Here is a 14280-nt window from a genome sequence, read left to right as displayed (position 1 = left end):
TCTGATATTATTTCTTTGAATAGATTGTTCATTCCTTTGGTTTGTTTCTCTAAGCCTTCCTCAATCCCAATAATTCTTAAATTTGGCCTTTTCATGATATCCCATAGTTCTTGTAGATTCTGTTCATGATTTCTTACCATCTTCTCTGTTTGGTCAACTTTGTTTTCAAGATTAAATATTTTGTCTTCAATATCTGAGGTTCTGTCTTCAGGTGTTCTATCCTATTGGTTATGCTTTCTATGGAGTTTTTAACTTGGTTTGTTGTTTCCTTCATTTCATGGATTTCTGTTTGTTTTTTTTTTTTCAATATCTCTAACTCTTTATTGAAATGATCTCTTGCTTCCCATATTTGCCCTTTTAACTGTTGATTGGTGTGATCATTTAATGCCTGCATTTGCTCTTTCACCTCCTCCTTCAATGCCTGCATTTGCTCTTTCATCTCCTCGTTTGCTTCCCTGATTGTTTTAATTATGTACATTCTGAACTCCCTTTCTGACATTTCTTCTGCTGTGCTCTCATTGGGTTTTATTGATATAGTATCTAGGTTTGTTTGGGACATTTTCTTCCCTTGTTTTCTCATATTGGTCAGATGTCAGTGGAACTCTGTGATATTGGAGATTTCCTCTATTGGCTTATAGTGTCCCTGTAGATTTCCAGTGTATCACCTCCCAGCCTTCAGTAGCCTGAAGTCTTGGAGTAATTTGATAATGCAGTGCTTCCAACAAAAGCTGCCCGTTGGCCGCTACTGGTTCTAGGGCTTGGAGCTGGCTCTGTGTGGAAAGGCTCTCACTGGGGGGCCTGCTCTGAGAAGCTGGCTATGTGGGAGGAGCCCACTGTCGGAGTGCACAGGGCTGCCTGGAGAAGACTCTAGCTGTCCTGCCCTACTCTAATAAGCCACCTGAATCCGGGCCTGCCGCCCGGGCTGAGCTTCACTAGGTGGGGGAGACTCACCCTGTGGCTGTATTTTAGTCTGAGTCTCTCAATGCCTCCCCTTCTTGAATCCTGGGTTCTGGAGCGACTGGAGATGCAGTCACCCTGTATCCGCCATCTTGGATGGCCCCCAAAATTATGATTTTTGATTTAGGAATGAGACTAGGAAATATGGATTACATGTTTCAGAGAATATAAGTGAAATTTTAAAAATAAATGGGTCTGTTTTTTAGGGTGACATGTCCTCTACAGTGTCATTTGAAGTCCCAGGATTTCCAATCAGTAAGTGTTCATCACATTAAGTCTTTATTCTCTGAAATAAAAACATAGTCACTGAGCAATTACTCAGTACTGGCAAAAAAGAGTTCCAAAATGACTTTTGAGGATTTGGAGGTACATAGGGGAATATGCATCTGAAAATCAGAAACGTTTAGTAGGTTTAAAATTGAATATTCTACCTGTAATACTATCTTTAGTGGGTGATGCTTCATTCAAAATCAAACATGTCCCTTGTTATGGTTTAGATATGAGGTGTCCCCCAAAAGCTCGTGTGATAAAATGCATGAAAGTTTAGAGGTTAAATGATTGGGTTATGATAGTCTTGACCTAATCAGTACATTAATCCCCTGATAAGGATTAGCTGGGTGGTAACTGTAAATAGGTAGTGTCTCTCTCTCTCTCTCTCTCTCTCTCTCACACACACACACACACACACACACACACACACACACACACACTCTGTTTCCTGGTGTGATGTCCTGAGCTGTTTTCTTCTGTCACACTTTCTGCCATGATGTTCTGCCTCACCTTGGGCCCCAAAGAATGGAGTCAGCTGTCTATGGACTAAGATCTCTGAAACCATGAGTCCCCAAATAAATTTTTCCTCCTTTAATTTTTCTTTTCAGTTCTTTTGGTCACAGCAGAAAACAAACAAACAAATAAACAAAAACCTGATGAAAAACATCTCCCTAAAACATCTCTTTCAGGTAGGAGCTGAAGTTCACTGGATGACTATGACCTACATTCAGATTGATCCAAAATTATTGTTGACAAAACAAGGGACATCCTTGCCCCGAGAGAATTGACTGTACCTCACCTCAGGCTGTCTCTCTTGGTCTTAGCCTCATGAGTCTCCCCCAGTATTATGTTATGGGGGAATCTCAGTTATGTCTCTTGGTCAGGCTTGGTGTTTAGTAGGAGATGAAGCAACTGGTTAGTGGCAACTTCTGGGTTTGAGTGTTTGAGGCAGAACAGGGGAAGCTGTAACAACCAACCTAAAAAATAAACACATTAAAACCAAGTATAAGAGACTGACCAGAAACTGCCAGGCTCAAGGCACACCTGCCTTGGTGGTTATTGTGATTTAGATAGAAGGTGCCTCCCAAAAGCTTAGGTGTAAGACAATGCAAGAATGTTCAGAGGTAGATTAATCCACTGATATGAATTACTTGGACATTGACTGTAGGCTTGTAGGGTGTGGCTGGAGGAGGTAGGTTATTTGGGGGTGTGACTTTGGGGTTTATATTTTGTCCATGGTGAGTAGAGCCCTCTCTGCTTCCTTGTTGACGTGTTCTGAGATGTTTTCCTCTACCATGCTCTTCCACCATGATGTTCTGCCTCACCTTGGGCCCAGAGCTATGGAGTTAGCAGACCATGGACTAAACTCTGAAACTGAACCAAAATAAAATTTTCCTCCTTTAAAGTTGTTATTCTCAGGTCTTTTGGTCACAGCACAGCAATGCAAAAGTCGATTAAAACAGTGGTCTTTGTGTACCTGTAGCAAGGTTGTGTTTTTATAATGTCACTTTTTCCTTAAGAGAGACCTATGCTAGGCTGAGAAGTTGATGGGGGGATTGAGGAGAGCTAAAATTAATTTTCTGGAGAGATACTGGAATTACTTTATGTGTGTAAAATCAATTTGCACACACAGAACATGTAAGACAGACTGGCTTCAGCCCTCCTGTAGTGCATTTAACTTTGTCCCTGCTTACTCACCCACTGCCTCCTCCCCAGCAGTACTGGGGTGTTAAATAGAAGATTGGTATATCCAAATCAGCCCGTTACCACTGCCAGCTTGCCACCAATAGGCAGGGACTCAGCCATTCCTGCAAGGGACTCAAGGGCACCCTAAGAAAGAGTTCCTGAGCCTTCCATGTTCTTGGCCACCTTCCTCATGCCCTTAGTGATTTATATATCACCTGATCTGACTATTTCCAGGGGTCCTGTAACTTCTAGGAATGAGATGAGGAGAGCCGAGAAGAGAATGAACAAACCCCGGAGCCTTATCCACAACCTTTGTTGAATCCTGTTTTTGTGCCAGGTGTTTTACATGTACCTCATTAAGTTCTTGCCTCAACGGAGTGAGAAAGGTACAGTTATTATCACTTGCAGATGCAGCCAAGAGAAGTCAAATTAAATTGTTCTATGTCAATCTTTCTCAAACTTTCTAATGCATCAGATTGCAGAGTTCTGACTTAGTAGATCAGGAATGGGTCAAGAGTATGCTTTTCTAACCAGATCCCAGGCAATGCTGGTGCTGTTGGTCCAGGAGATGACAAAGCTGCGATTCATACCTAGATCATTCCCATCCACACGCCAAGCTCATGCTAATGTACCCTTGTGATCAGGACATGATGGACATGGACTTCAACTTGGAGCCCTTAGGTAAACTTTTACTGTGGGAAGCAATTTTATGTAGGTGGAGGGTAAAAGGAAGGACTCAGCTGTGGTAGTTGGGGGCACTGGGTCTACCTGATGTGCCATATCCCATGGGGTTTGATGACCTTTTCTAAGGCGTCCCCTGGTTCTTGCCTCAGTGATCTGTGGTTGAAAGGTTCACTTGTTCTTTCATTCATCTTTGACTTGTTCTCAGAGCTTATTGTGTGCCAGCATTGCCACAAGTGCCAGGGAGGCCAAGGTGTCCACAGTTCAGGAGGCAGCAGATGGAGAGGGTTATCCTGTGTGTGACAGTGAGCAACACGTAGGGCAGGGCTACTGGAATTGACACAACTTCTAGAGGGTTCCTTTGCATTCCAGTCTATCTCCATGGCACCTCCTCCTCCCAGTTCTAATTTTGGAGGAAAACCTATTTGTCAGGCTTCCCCAAGAATGGAAACCACACAGTGATAGTCACAGGGATAGTTTAATATAAAGTATCACTACTTATAGGAGATCAGCAATCAAACAGAGCTCTAAAGAATATCCTAGGGTTGAGCTAGAGTAGCAAGAGGACAAATAAACTTTCCAGGTGATAACTGTTATCCCTGCCTGGAATTCTGACCTCTACAGAGCATGTGCCTAAAGTGTCCCTACATGGTGGAAAGGCTGGTTGCCCTGGGCCAGCTCTGGCAAGCAGGGAAATGCAGGCAGGGCTGGCAAGCTGTAGGCTTCTCCCTTCATGTACCAGCAGACTAAGGAGGACCACCAGCAATCAGGAGCCCAGACCCACAAGTCCTCCTGGAGGGGCTAGTAGCCAGGAATCCAGGCAAGGACAGGCAACGACACTAGCTGGAGGCTGAGCAGCATGCTCTCTCTTGGCAGCCACAGGCAAGCAGAAACAACACCAGACCCAAGGGAAAAGGCCAGATACCAAATAACTACCCCAAAGGCATGGCCCCAAAGACTCCCCTCCTCTACCTACCTATAGTTACCATACTCTACGTGCCTATAGTTACCATCCATTTCATCCCTATCAGGGGATTAATTCATTGATTGGGTTAAGGATCTCATAAATCATTTCACCTCCAAACTTTCTTACATTGTCTCACACATGAGCTTTTGGAGGACACCTTATATCTAAACCATAACATTCTACCCTTGGCCCTCAAAAGCTCATGACCATCTCACAATGCAAAATACATTTAGTTCATTTCCAAGAGTTCCCGTATTCTCAATAGTTCAAGCATTGCCCACAAGTTCAAGTTCAAAGTCTCCTCTGAGACTCAAGGCAAACTCATCATGAGCCCTGTTAAAATAAAAAAATAAGTTACATGTATCCAATATATAAAGGTACAGAGTAAACATTTCCATGTGGAGTAATAGGGGTATAGAAAGAAAGGATGGGACCACAGCAAGATGGAAATCTAGCTGGACAAACTGAGTGAGACATCTACCTCAGCTGAAAGTGGTTAGAGAGTCTTCCACGAGATATTTTCTATTCTATCTTGGAGAACTCATAGAAACTGGACTGAAGAAGGTGAAGAAAAACCCATTAGGCAGAAATAATTCACATGAAGATGCAAAATGGTAGGAAAAGAGGATGACTTTTCCCCTAGAAGCACTTCAGGAACGGGAACTGGTGATGCTGAGCTCTCCTTCCTGTAGGAGGAAGTTCCATTCAGTAGAGGACACCACACCCTCGGGGCAAAATGGAGGACAGGAAGGTGCTCCTTATGCCAGGTTTACTCTCCTTTATCCTGCTGCAGGGGTCCTTTGCTTTCTATCCTTCTGGTTCTCAATCCTTTCTCCTAGCTCTGCCTTCTCATGTCTCAGAAGTTCCAGGCCCATAATTTCTCCATCGTAGTTTGGGAGTCTCTAGGTGTGCTTAATAAAGGGTGATTCTTAGCACCTCCCTCTTTGCTCCTTTCTTGATTTGTGGCTTGTTGTGATGAACTTCTGATACTGCCAAAACCAAAGCCAACACCAACGTGGAGCAGGGACCCTCCACCACAGTGAAAGTCCATGAGAGCTGTGTTGATGCTGCTAGTACCTGCTCTCCAGGGCCCTGGTGGAAGCACACCAGTTGTGACCACCATTGTGCCTGGAGGGTGTGGGTGGGTTGCTAAAGCCCAGTAACATTCCATCTGTCTTATTCTGTTTTGACTGCTGCAATGTCTACCAAACTGGGTAATTTATAAAGACCAGAAATTTATTTTCTTACAGTTCTTGAATTGGGGAGTCCCAGATCAAGGTGCCAACAATTTCAGTGTCTAGCAAGGGCCCATTCTCTGCTTCCAAGATGGTGCCTTGAACACTGCCCACAAAGACACTATCTTCACAAAGCCGAATGTGGAAGGGCATAAAGAGAACAAACTCCTTCCATCAGGAGCCTTTATAAAACCAACTAACCCCATTCACAGGAAGGGGCCCTCATGACCTACTCATTTCTTAAAGGACTCGTCTCCTAAAACTATCACATTGGCAATGCCTGCATTTTGGAGGGGATACATTAAAACCAGAGCACCAACTGAGGCTCTTTCTGCCTGAGAAAAGTGTGCTCATGTCTGCATCAGAAATGGGACCAAAAGAGCTTGCTCTGTCTTGTCCTGGGAGGAGAGACAGAGGATGTCTGTCGCTTCTCCCCCAATACCAGCTGTGTCTTAAGCAAACGTTTGTGCCCTCTAAAGAGTGAGTTCCCTTCCAGGAGGCTCTGAGTTTTCTTACGACAACAGACCAGGGATGTCAATGGGTCTCATCATCGCATATTTGGCCTCTAGACTTTTGGTGGTAGTTGCCCAGGGTACTGTATTCAGGATGCTATGGGCAGATTCAGAACAACTAGGAAAGGGCACTATAATAAATTTGCATGATAAATGGAAGCATCCCTTGAAATTGGGCCTTGAATAGTCCCCTGCCTCAAACCATGTGTTTAATGAACTCAGCCAGGACCCTTCTTATATGTAGTTGCTTAACTTTTCAAACAGGAAATAGAAGAAATATAAAGCTTGTTTTCATATGAAAACTGTTTCTGTTTGTTTATTTGGTTCTAGGGTTTGAACACAGGGGTGCTTTACCACTGAGCTACATCCTCAGTCTTTTTTATTTTGAGACTGGGTCTTGCTAAGTTGCTAAAAAAGCTATGGTTTTGAAGCTGGAGTATGAGTCAGAACCATCACCCACTGCTGGTGGGAGCATCCCAGCTCTTCAGAGCAGTTGCTGCCTCTTTGCACTGAGGCATCATGTTTCTGGAAGGTCACCTAGGTCTTCTGAGCCATCATCCCTCTTGAAAGAAGATGAGTTGTTGCTGGAGTTCTTACCGAACCAGAGAGGTCAGGGCTGGAAAACAAATCTACGTTCAGTCGGATGCCAAGGAAGTGCATCAGTGGGTCATTCCTAACATGGTGCTCTATACCAACAGGTGCACTTGGCTACATTGCTCCTGGATTGATGCCCACAACATGCAGGCAGAGAATGAGATGCACAAATGTGAACTGAGGAGAATTGTTTTCAGTGACTGGAAGACAGGCAGAGGTATAAGCTCAAACTGTTACCCTCCTACCGTCTACCTTCCATCCTGACCACACTAGAGAGGACAGCTGTCCTGACCTCTGCAGGGCCCAGTAATGGGCTTCTGGTGCAGATGTCCTGGGAAAGCTCTTCAGATGGTGGATTTGCATCGCTGCCGAGCATCAGGAACTTCATGTGTCCTGCTGGGAGCTACCAAGCTCCTCCCCAGAAGTAGGTGAAGAAAAAGAATATGACCTTTGGGCACAGTCTGGGCATATAATCCCCTTTTCCCACATTCTCCTGACATGCTACACTGGACAAACTCCCGATTTTGGTAACTCCTTGTTGAGTTGGGAAAACTCCATGAGGTTGCAAGAAGACTACAAGAAATGATGCATGCAAGTTCTCCACATAGTCGCAAGCCCAGGCTAGTGTTCACCAAGTCTGTTGAATAGATACATTGGCCTGACTAGAAATGGAGATGGTTGGAAATGCCAATCTCTTCATTCTTTTAAAGAATGAGGTGTGTTATTCTACTGGCTTGAGCTTCCAGACTGATGTATGTTCCCTACTGCTTTTGTTCACTGTTCTCTCAGTGTCTCTGTTGGAGAACAGCTTCCTCCCACCACCCTGTGGAGGGACATGGGGGCACTGCCATGGGAACTTCTGGACACTGAGTCGGAAGCTGTTAGAAGTGAGTCTGCAGCCCCAGTGAACTCTTACCACCCTGCTTGGGAAGAGATGTGGGTGTTGGCTCAGATTGAAGCTCCTTTCCAGAAAATAGGGACAGGGCAGGACTGAGCAGCCCAACGGAAGGGAGGGTTCAAGAAGCCTAGAGGACAGAGAGCCATTGGAGACATGTGAGAGGATCAGTTTTTCTGGACTAAGGGCTGTGACATCCAGGTGGGCAGAGAGGAGGCAGGGAGATAGCGCTGGATGCCAGAGGATCTCTAAGTGGAGGAAGTGGGAGAGAGGGGATTGAGCAGGGTTGTGTCTTATCTTTCTTGGATTCATCTGACCTGGGCCAGATGTGGAGTCTTCATCTGAGATGGGGCTTCTCTCTCTCAATCTGAGAACTTACTAATGGGAAGTTGGGGACAGGGGTCAGGGCACAGAAGGAGCCTGACTTGGGCTCACTTATCCTCCAGGGGTCGGGTGCTCCTCTATTGCTAATTTCTGGTATCAGGGACAGGAATCCTTTCTTAAGGGAAATAATTTCAATGGTTTGGAGCAGAGCTCACTTCTTGTTGCCTGATGGCTTCATTTAATATCTCTAGGGGCTCCTGTCACTGTTGGTATCCATGGAGTTCCTTAAAGGAACTCTCCTCTACCCCAAGCTGGTGCTGGGTGCTAGGGCCAGATCTTGCATCAGAAAGTCTCTGGAGAGTCAGAGAGTAGTGGGGAGTGCCTTGCTTCTCAAGCCACTGGCCTTTGCCCGGCATAAATGTGAGAAGCTGCAGGAGATGGAAGCAGGGAGGAGAGCGAGGTGATGCAATCTGCCTCCCTACAGTGTCCTGGGTGAGCTGTGTCTCTCTGCAGAGATCCCAGATCATGGGGGTGGGGTTTCTTTATCCAGGTCTCTGTAGGACCAGGTTTGGGTAGTTCTTCCTTTAGGTTTGCCCTTGGATTCAGAGACTGCACCATCCCCATGACTTCTCTTGCACCCAGCCCACACCTTTGCAAATATCTCTTTTATTAAACTCTTTTTATTAAACTCATTTGAGGGTGTTTCCAGCTCAGACTGTGACTGATCATAGGGTGATCCTTCTCCAGGATTCTCAGGGATGTTTTGGGTTAAGTCCCTCTTGCAAGTATGGACTTTAGTAGATTTATCACAGTTGTATCCCTGCACTGCCTAGCTGTGGCTCTGGGTACTGCCCATCATCTGAGCTTCACTTTCCTCATTTTTCCCTGTAAAATGGGGACAGTAATGGCACCTATTTTTGTGATTTGTTATGTGAGTTAAATGGTGAGCAGGTGCCAAATGTTGGCAAAGACTTGGCTCAGCGAACTTGACCTGGCCTTCTATTTACCTCCAACCCATCTGCTCTAAACTTCCTCCCACTTCTAGAAGGTGAAGTGGAACAGGCCTCTGTAGAGGCAGCTGTCAGCCTAGGCCTGGCCCTGATGAATGAATGACTGTTAATCATTAATGTAACTGGAAGCAGCCTCAGAGAATCAGCCCAGCCCACAAAATGCCCACTTGTGAACAGAGGCTTGTCTTCTGAATTAGCATTATGGCTCATGACATCCCTCCTGCACCCAACCCCACCACCCCACTGCCTTTCCCCAAATTCAGTACAATGACTTTTAGTTTGAGATTTTAAAAGCATCTCCTAAAGTGTGTGATTATAGTCCAGCCCTATTATTTCATGCTATGTGGACAGATTTCTCCCTTGTTATTCAGGTCAAACTAAACTAGGAATTCCCAGACAGACCGTAATAATAAAAATAATCATTATTACCTCAGTGCTGCCACCATTACTTCCGTTTAGATTTGGTGTTTTTATTTTTGCTTTTAAATTTATTAAGTAATGGTCCTAATTTTAAAAATGAGAAGAAGCCAATTTCCCCATTTTCTTCTGACAAGGTATCCCCAGGGTGGAGCCAAGAATCTGCTGGAGCATCAATGAAGAGGACCCTGGGAGAAATCCAGAGCCCTGCCTGATATTTCCAATGGGTCTGGTCCCCAAATGCCTCTGCCAGGCCGGAGGAAGCCCTGCACAATTTGGATCTAGTTAAAACCAAGATAAGAAAGAATGAACTTGTTTATTGCTAGTTACGGGGGGGGCACTTTGTCCTCATAGCAGGGTTGACAGTTTCTGAGTTCTGTACCTGGACTCCCAGACTTAGCATAATGTGGTGACAGGGTTCTGTTCATGGAGGTTGACTAGGGACTGTTTCTAGCTCTGGAGACTCTACCCAGCTGGGAATGTTCAGCCCTGATAAACAGCTCCAAGGAAACTAGTAGCCCTGCTCCCCCAAATCCTGGGATTTTGGAAGGCAGAGGTTCTCTTCTTGAGAAACAGTCTGGCTTTTGGAAGGAAAGAAGAGTACCAGAAGGAGAGCATAATGGAGAAGTTGTGTGGTGACCAGAGACCTGTGGGAAAGCAGGGGAGGGGAGTCTGCCGACTAGGGTACCCCAGTTCAGGATTGGTTTTCAGGGCAGGGAGTTGGCTACTTGCTGTGCATCCAGCCAGAAAGTGCTTCTGTTCAGATGGCCCTCCAGGCAGCAGTCCCTGATTCCCGCAAGTCATTTCCTGAAGCTGATAATGAAGATGACGCACTTGGAGGCTTGGTAACTGGGGGATGGGGTGGGAGTAGGACGTGGGGGCCATTCATTCATTCCAAAGCCTGCAGCAGCATGCATCACCAGAACCAGACATGGGGCTGGGTGCAGAGGCTGCAAGGAACAGGGAGGCTGGCACCTCCAGTGCTTTTCTCCCCAGAGAGCTCACATGCAGAGCCTGAAAGGTCTGATGGGGCTTCAGTCTGCTGGAGCAATGAAGCCACGTGCTGTGATGAACAGGAGAGGAAGAATCTGTCTTTGTCTCTGCTGTCCTTGGTACTGATGACCTTGAGGAGCCTCTTGTTCCTCCTGTCCCAGTTTAGTTTCCATGGGAACCTGAGTGGCAGCTCACCACTTTGCTGAGGTGAAATGCCCCAGGATGCCATGAATACCTAGAGGGAAAAACCACCAGAAAGGAGTAAAACATCTAAGAAATTACCCTGCTGGTCATTTCCCCATAGCAGGATTCATTTCCTTAGAAGTTTCAGTTCTTTAATTGTGTGTCTCCAGGTTAGTTTAGGCTGCAGAGGATTCTCATAGGTCCTCTGAATCTTTGCTATTTAAGTAGCACCATCTTGTGCCTGGTAGGTGTGTGATGATTACTTATTACATGAATTCATGGGCAAGGATTGGGCCATGGTAAAAGTAAACAATTTGATGTCTTCTTGATAAATTCAGGTAACAACACATGGGTCTTTGAGTCTGATCTCTCTCTGAATTTGCCATCTGACAAAGTGACGTCATGGCAGAATAAAAAATTGCTGTAAATATGTTTTATTTGAATTTCTCAAAAATAAAAAAGCAATGGCACTTTTAAGAGTGGTCACTTACAACTAAGCTGATTGACAGCCACTGAACTTTCTATAGGGGGCCATGGGATCTCCAGGATGCTGGATAATGGACAGACTTGGAATGAGCAGTTTCCGAATTTTAGTTCCTATGGAGCTTTCAAGATCATGAAGTAAAACTACAGAAACTGGGTTCAAATCCTGCCCCTTGGAACCTGTGTGCACCTGTTCAGGGTGCCTGGCCTTTCTCAGTGTCCTCATATATTAACTGGGACCATAATAGATTCTGTCTCACAGATTCACTGTATTAAATGAATCAAATATGTGCAGTGCTAAGAATAGTGCCTGCACAGTGTAAGACTTAGGTATCTTATTGTTACCATTACCATTGTCTATTTTGTTCATTTTGAGGTACATTTTTTCCATTTTGCTATTCCTGAAGTCTAATGGTTCTTTTTCTGTCTTCTTGATACGTAGAACAATGCTGTTTCCTATAATAGACTGTGTTTTAGATTCATTGAAATTCATCATTATTGTTGTGAATATTTTCAGTCTCTAGCCCAATGTTTGGTAAACAACAAGGATTCCATGTGTTTTGAAAAGAATATATTTTCTCACTCCTAGATGAGGCCCAAGTCTAAGTCTATCTACGCTTTTCAATCCTTGAATTTTGTGCCATCCTGAACATTAGTAGGGGCTTGGCAGTGATCCGATGGAAACTCAGTTTAGCAAATTACTTTGGATAGGTGATCATCTTGTTTCCTTAGCCATTAGGCCAGCTTGGGTGGGTCGATTCCCTCATTTTGCATCATTCTGGCAATCAGAGAGTTTTGTGTATGTATTTATTGGTCAGAAGTCTCCAGAGAAACAGAACCAAAAGGATGTGCATCTACAGACAGATTTATTTGAGGAATTAGATCACATGATTGTGAAAGCTGGCCAGTTCAAACCCATCGGCTGGGGGTGGAGCATCAGGCTGGAGTTGATGTTGCTGATTAAGTCTGAGGACTGTCTGTTGCAGAATTCCCTCTTTGCTTAGGCAGGTTAGACTCTTTCAAGGCTTTTATGGGGTGGATGAAGTCCACCTGCATTAGGAAAGACAATATGCTTTATATTCAAAGTCTATTGATTGACATATTAATCTCACCTGAAAAACATTTTCACAGAAAAATCCAGAATGTTTGACCACATATCTGGGCACGATGGTCAAGCTGAAGACTAGCCTGACCTGGGAGAGACCACTCCCTTCCCATTTGTGAAGTCCTGGGGGCTAGCTAAACTCTACAATACCATCTTCATTATCCCCACAACAACCCTGTACCATATGTAGGAGCATCTTCAGTTTTTAGATGAAGAAGTGAAAACCAGAGCTTCAATGACTTATAAGTAGAAAACTCTGGGAAACTAGCTGATACACTGTTCAAATCCAGGTTTATCGCTTTTCATGCTTTTGTAGTGTAGTAATAATTATTTTTCTTGCTCTTGTTTTAATAATATATTTATCACTTACTCCTATTATGTTTTAGGTACTGTTATAAGCACTTTACAAAAATTAACTCTCTTAGTTAACTCTTCATCCTAATCATCTGCTAGAATGCTAAATGTAGATGTGATAAACCAGCCATTTGAAAGTGTGAAATGCTCAGTCAAACTTGCCTTGGCATAGACCCTAAGGAGGGCTCCGAGCTGCCTGGTGCTGGCTATTTCTCTCCCATCTGCCAAACATCCCCCCTGCGATTTTTACTGAGCAACTGATGAATGCTTGCTCACAATGGACTTGTCTGCTCTGGAGTGTTTGCACCTCATCTGCTCTTAGCACCTTCAAATGCTTTTGAGATCAGTGCCTATTTTAGTTTGACACACGTTTAATGGGACAAGAACCAGGAAGGTCATCAACACCCTGGGCTGTCCCAGGTCCACCATCCTACATTCTTGCTTTGTGCCCTTTCTTGCCAGTGACCAAGGTTCAACCCTTCTGTCCTTGTCACCAAGCATGAGAGATGTGGATCTCATTAGCAGGACCACTCAAGGGCCAAGTCCTGAAGTGATTTGGGATCTGTAGGTTTTCCTCCTTAGTACAGCTCTAGTGAGGAGAAATCATCTCTTGCAAAGTCCATTTGTCTTTCTTGTCAGGTCAGAGCTAAACAAGCAATACAAACAACAACAACAACAAACAAGGAAGTACTTCCCTGATGGCCAGCCCATACCAGTTGGTGAACAAAGCCTTCAAGTACATCTAGAGGATGCGGGTCATTATTTGGTGCAAACAAAGACATGCAGTGGGACAACGGAATGATGGGGTCTGGACTGGGTAAGATGACAAAGGGGATGGTGACTTTTTCTGGAAAATGGATTTTAAGAAAGCAGAGAGAAGGGGGAAGAACAGGCAATGAAGGAAATCAGGGAGCAGCAAAGTACACCTAGAGAGGGATTCTCCACTCTGGTGCCGCCAGTAAGCTCTACATCTCACCCCTTCCTCTTCCTTTGGGCCCTCGCACTTCTGATAATCCTTTACTGTTGTGCTTCTTCTACTTTCTCCTCCCTAGCCGATACAGTCATGTGTCACTTAACAATGAGGACACATTCTAAGGAATGTGTAGTTTAGGCCATGTTATCATTTTGCACTAACATGAATTAAGATGGCTATGATGTCATAGTCAATATAATCTTGTGAGAACATCATTATATACATATAGCCTGCTGTTGATAGAAATGTATTTGTATTTGTATTTCCTTTTAGCAGTGAAACATGCTTCAGTCTCTCACATCTTAAAATGGTAGCATGCGATCAGAAACTCTAGAATTTTATCCCCCACTCCAATTTCCCTTCAGACCCCCACAGCCCTAGTTCTCATGTTCACTTTCAGAGGTGATCTTCTGGAAGACAATGTGTATTAGCTTTGCAATGCTGTGACCAAAAGACCTGACAAGAATAATTTCGAGGAAGTTTGGCATGGTGGCGCATACCTGTAATCCCTGAGGCAGGAGGGTTGCACGTTTGAAGTCAGCCTCAGCAGCTTAGTGAGGCTCTAAGGAACTTAGCAAGGTCCTGTCTCAAAAAAGAAAAAAAGGTGGCAGGGAGGCCAGGGAGACTGGGCATATGGCTCA

The 14280-nt window shown here is 44.6% G+C and overlaps 1 protein-coding gene across 2 annotated transcripts in view; it reads right to left on the bottom strand.

Moving 5' to 3' along the window:
* Positions 1–14280, bottom strand: part of KCNJ5 (potassium inwardly rectifying channel subfamily J member 5) — a gene marked incomplete at its 5' end in the record, with an annotated part of 310228 nt that overhangs the window by 251522 nt on the left and 44426 nt on the right. Inside the window, one exon of one of the 2 annotated variants that reach the window (XM_079104138.1) lies at positions 12035–12257. The exons of the other annotated variant lie outside the window; for it this stretch is intronic. Within the exon in view, the coding sequence (XP_078960264.1) occupies positions 12217–12257 (41 nt within the window). The 3' untranslated portion in view covers positions 12035–12216. Of the gene's footprint in view, positions 1–12034; positions 12258–14280 lie in introns of those variants that run through there. 2 annotated transcript variants of the gene reach the window in all.

This window comes from Sciurus vulgaris (assembly GCF_902686455.1).
Source record: "Sciurus vulgaris genome assembly, chromosome: 11".
NCBI classification, from domain to species: Eukaryota; Metazoa; Chordata; class Mammalia; order Rodentia; family Sciuridae; genus Sciurus; species Sciurus vulgaris.
This window is presented reverse-complemented; position numbering and strand designations above follow the sequence as displayed.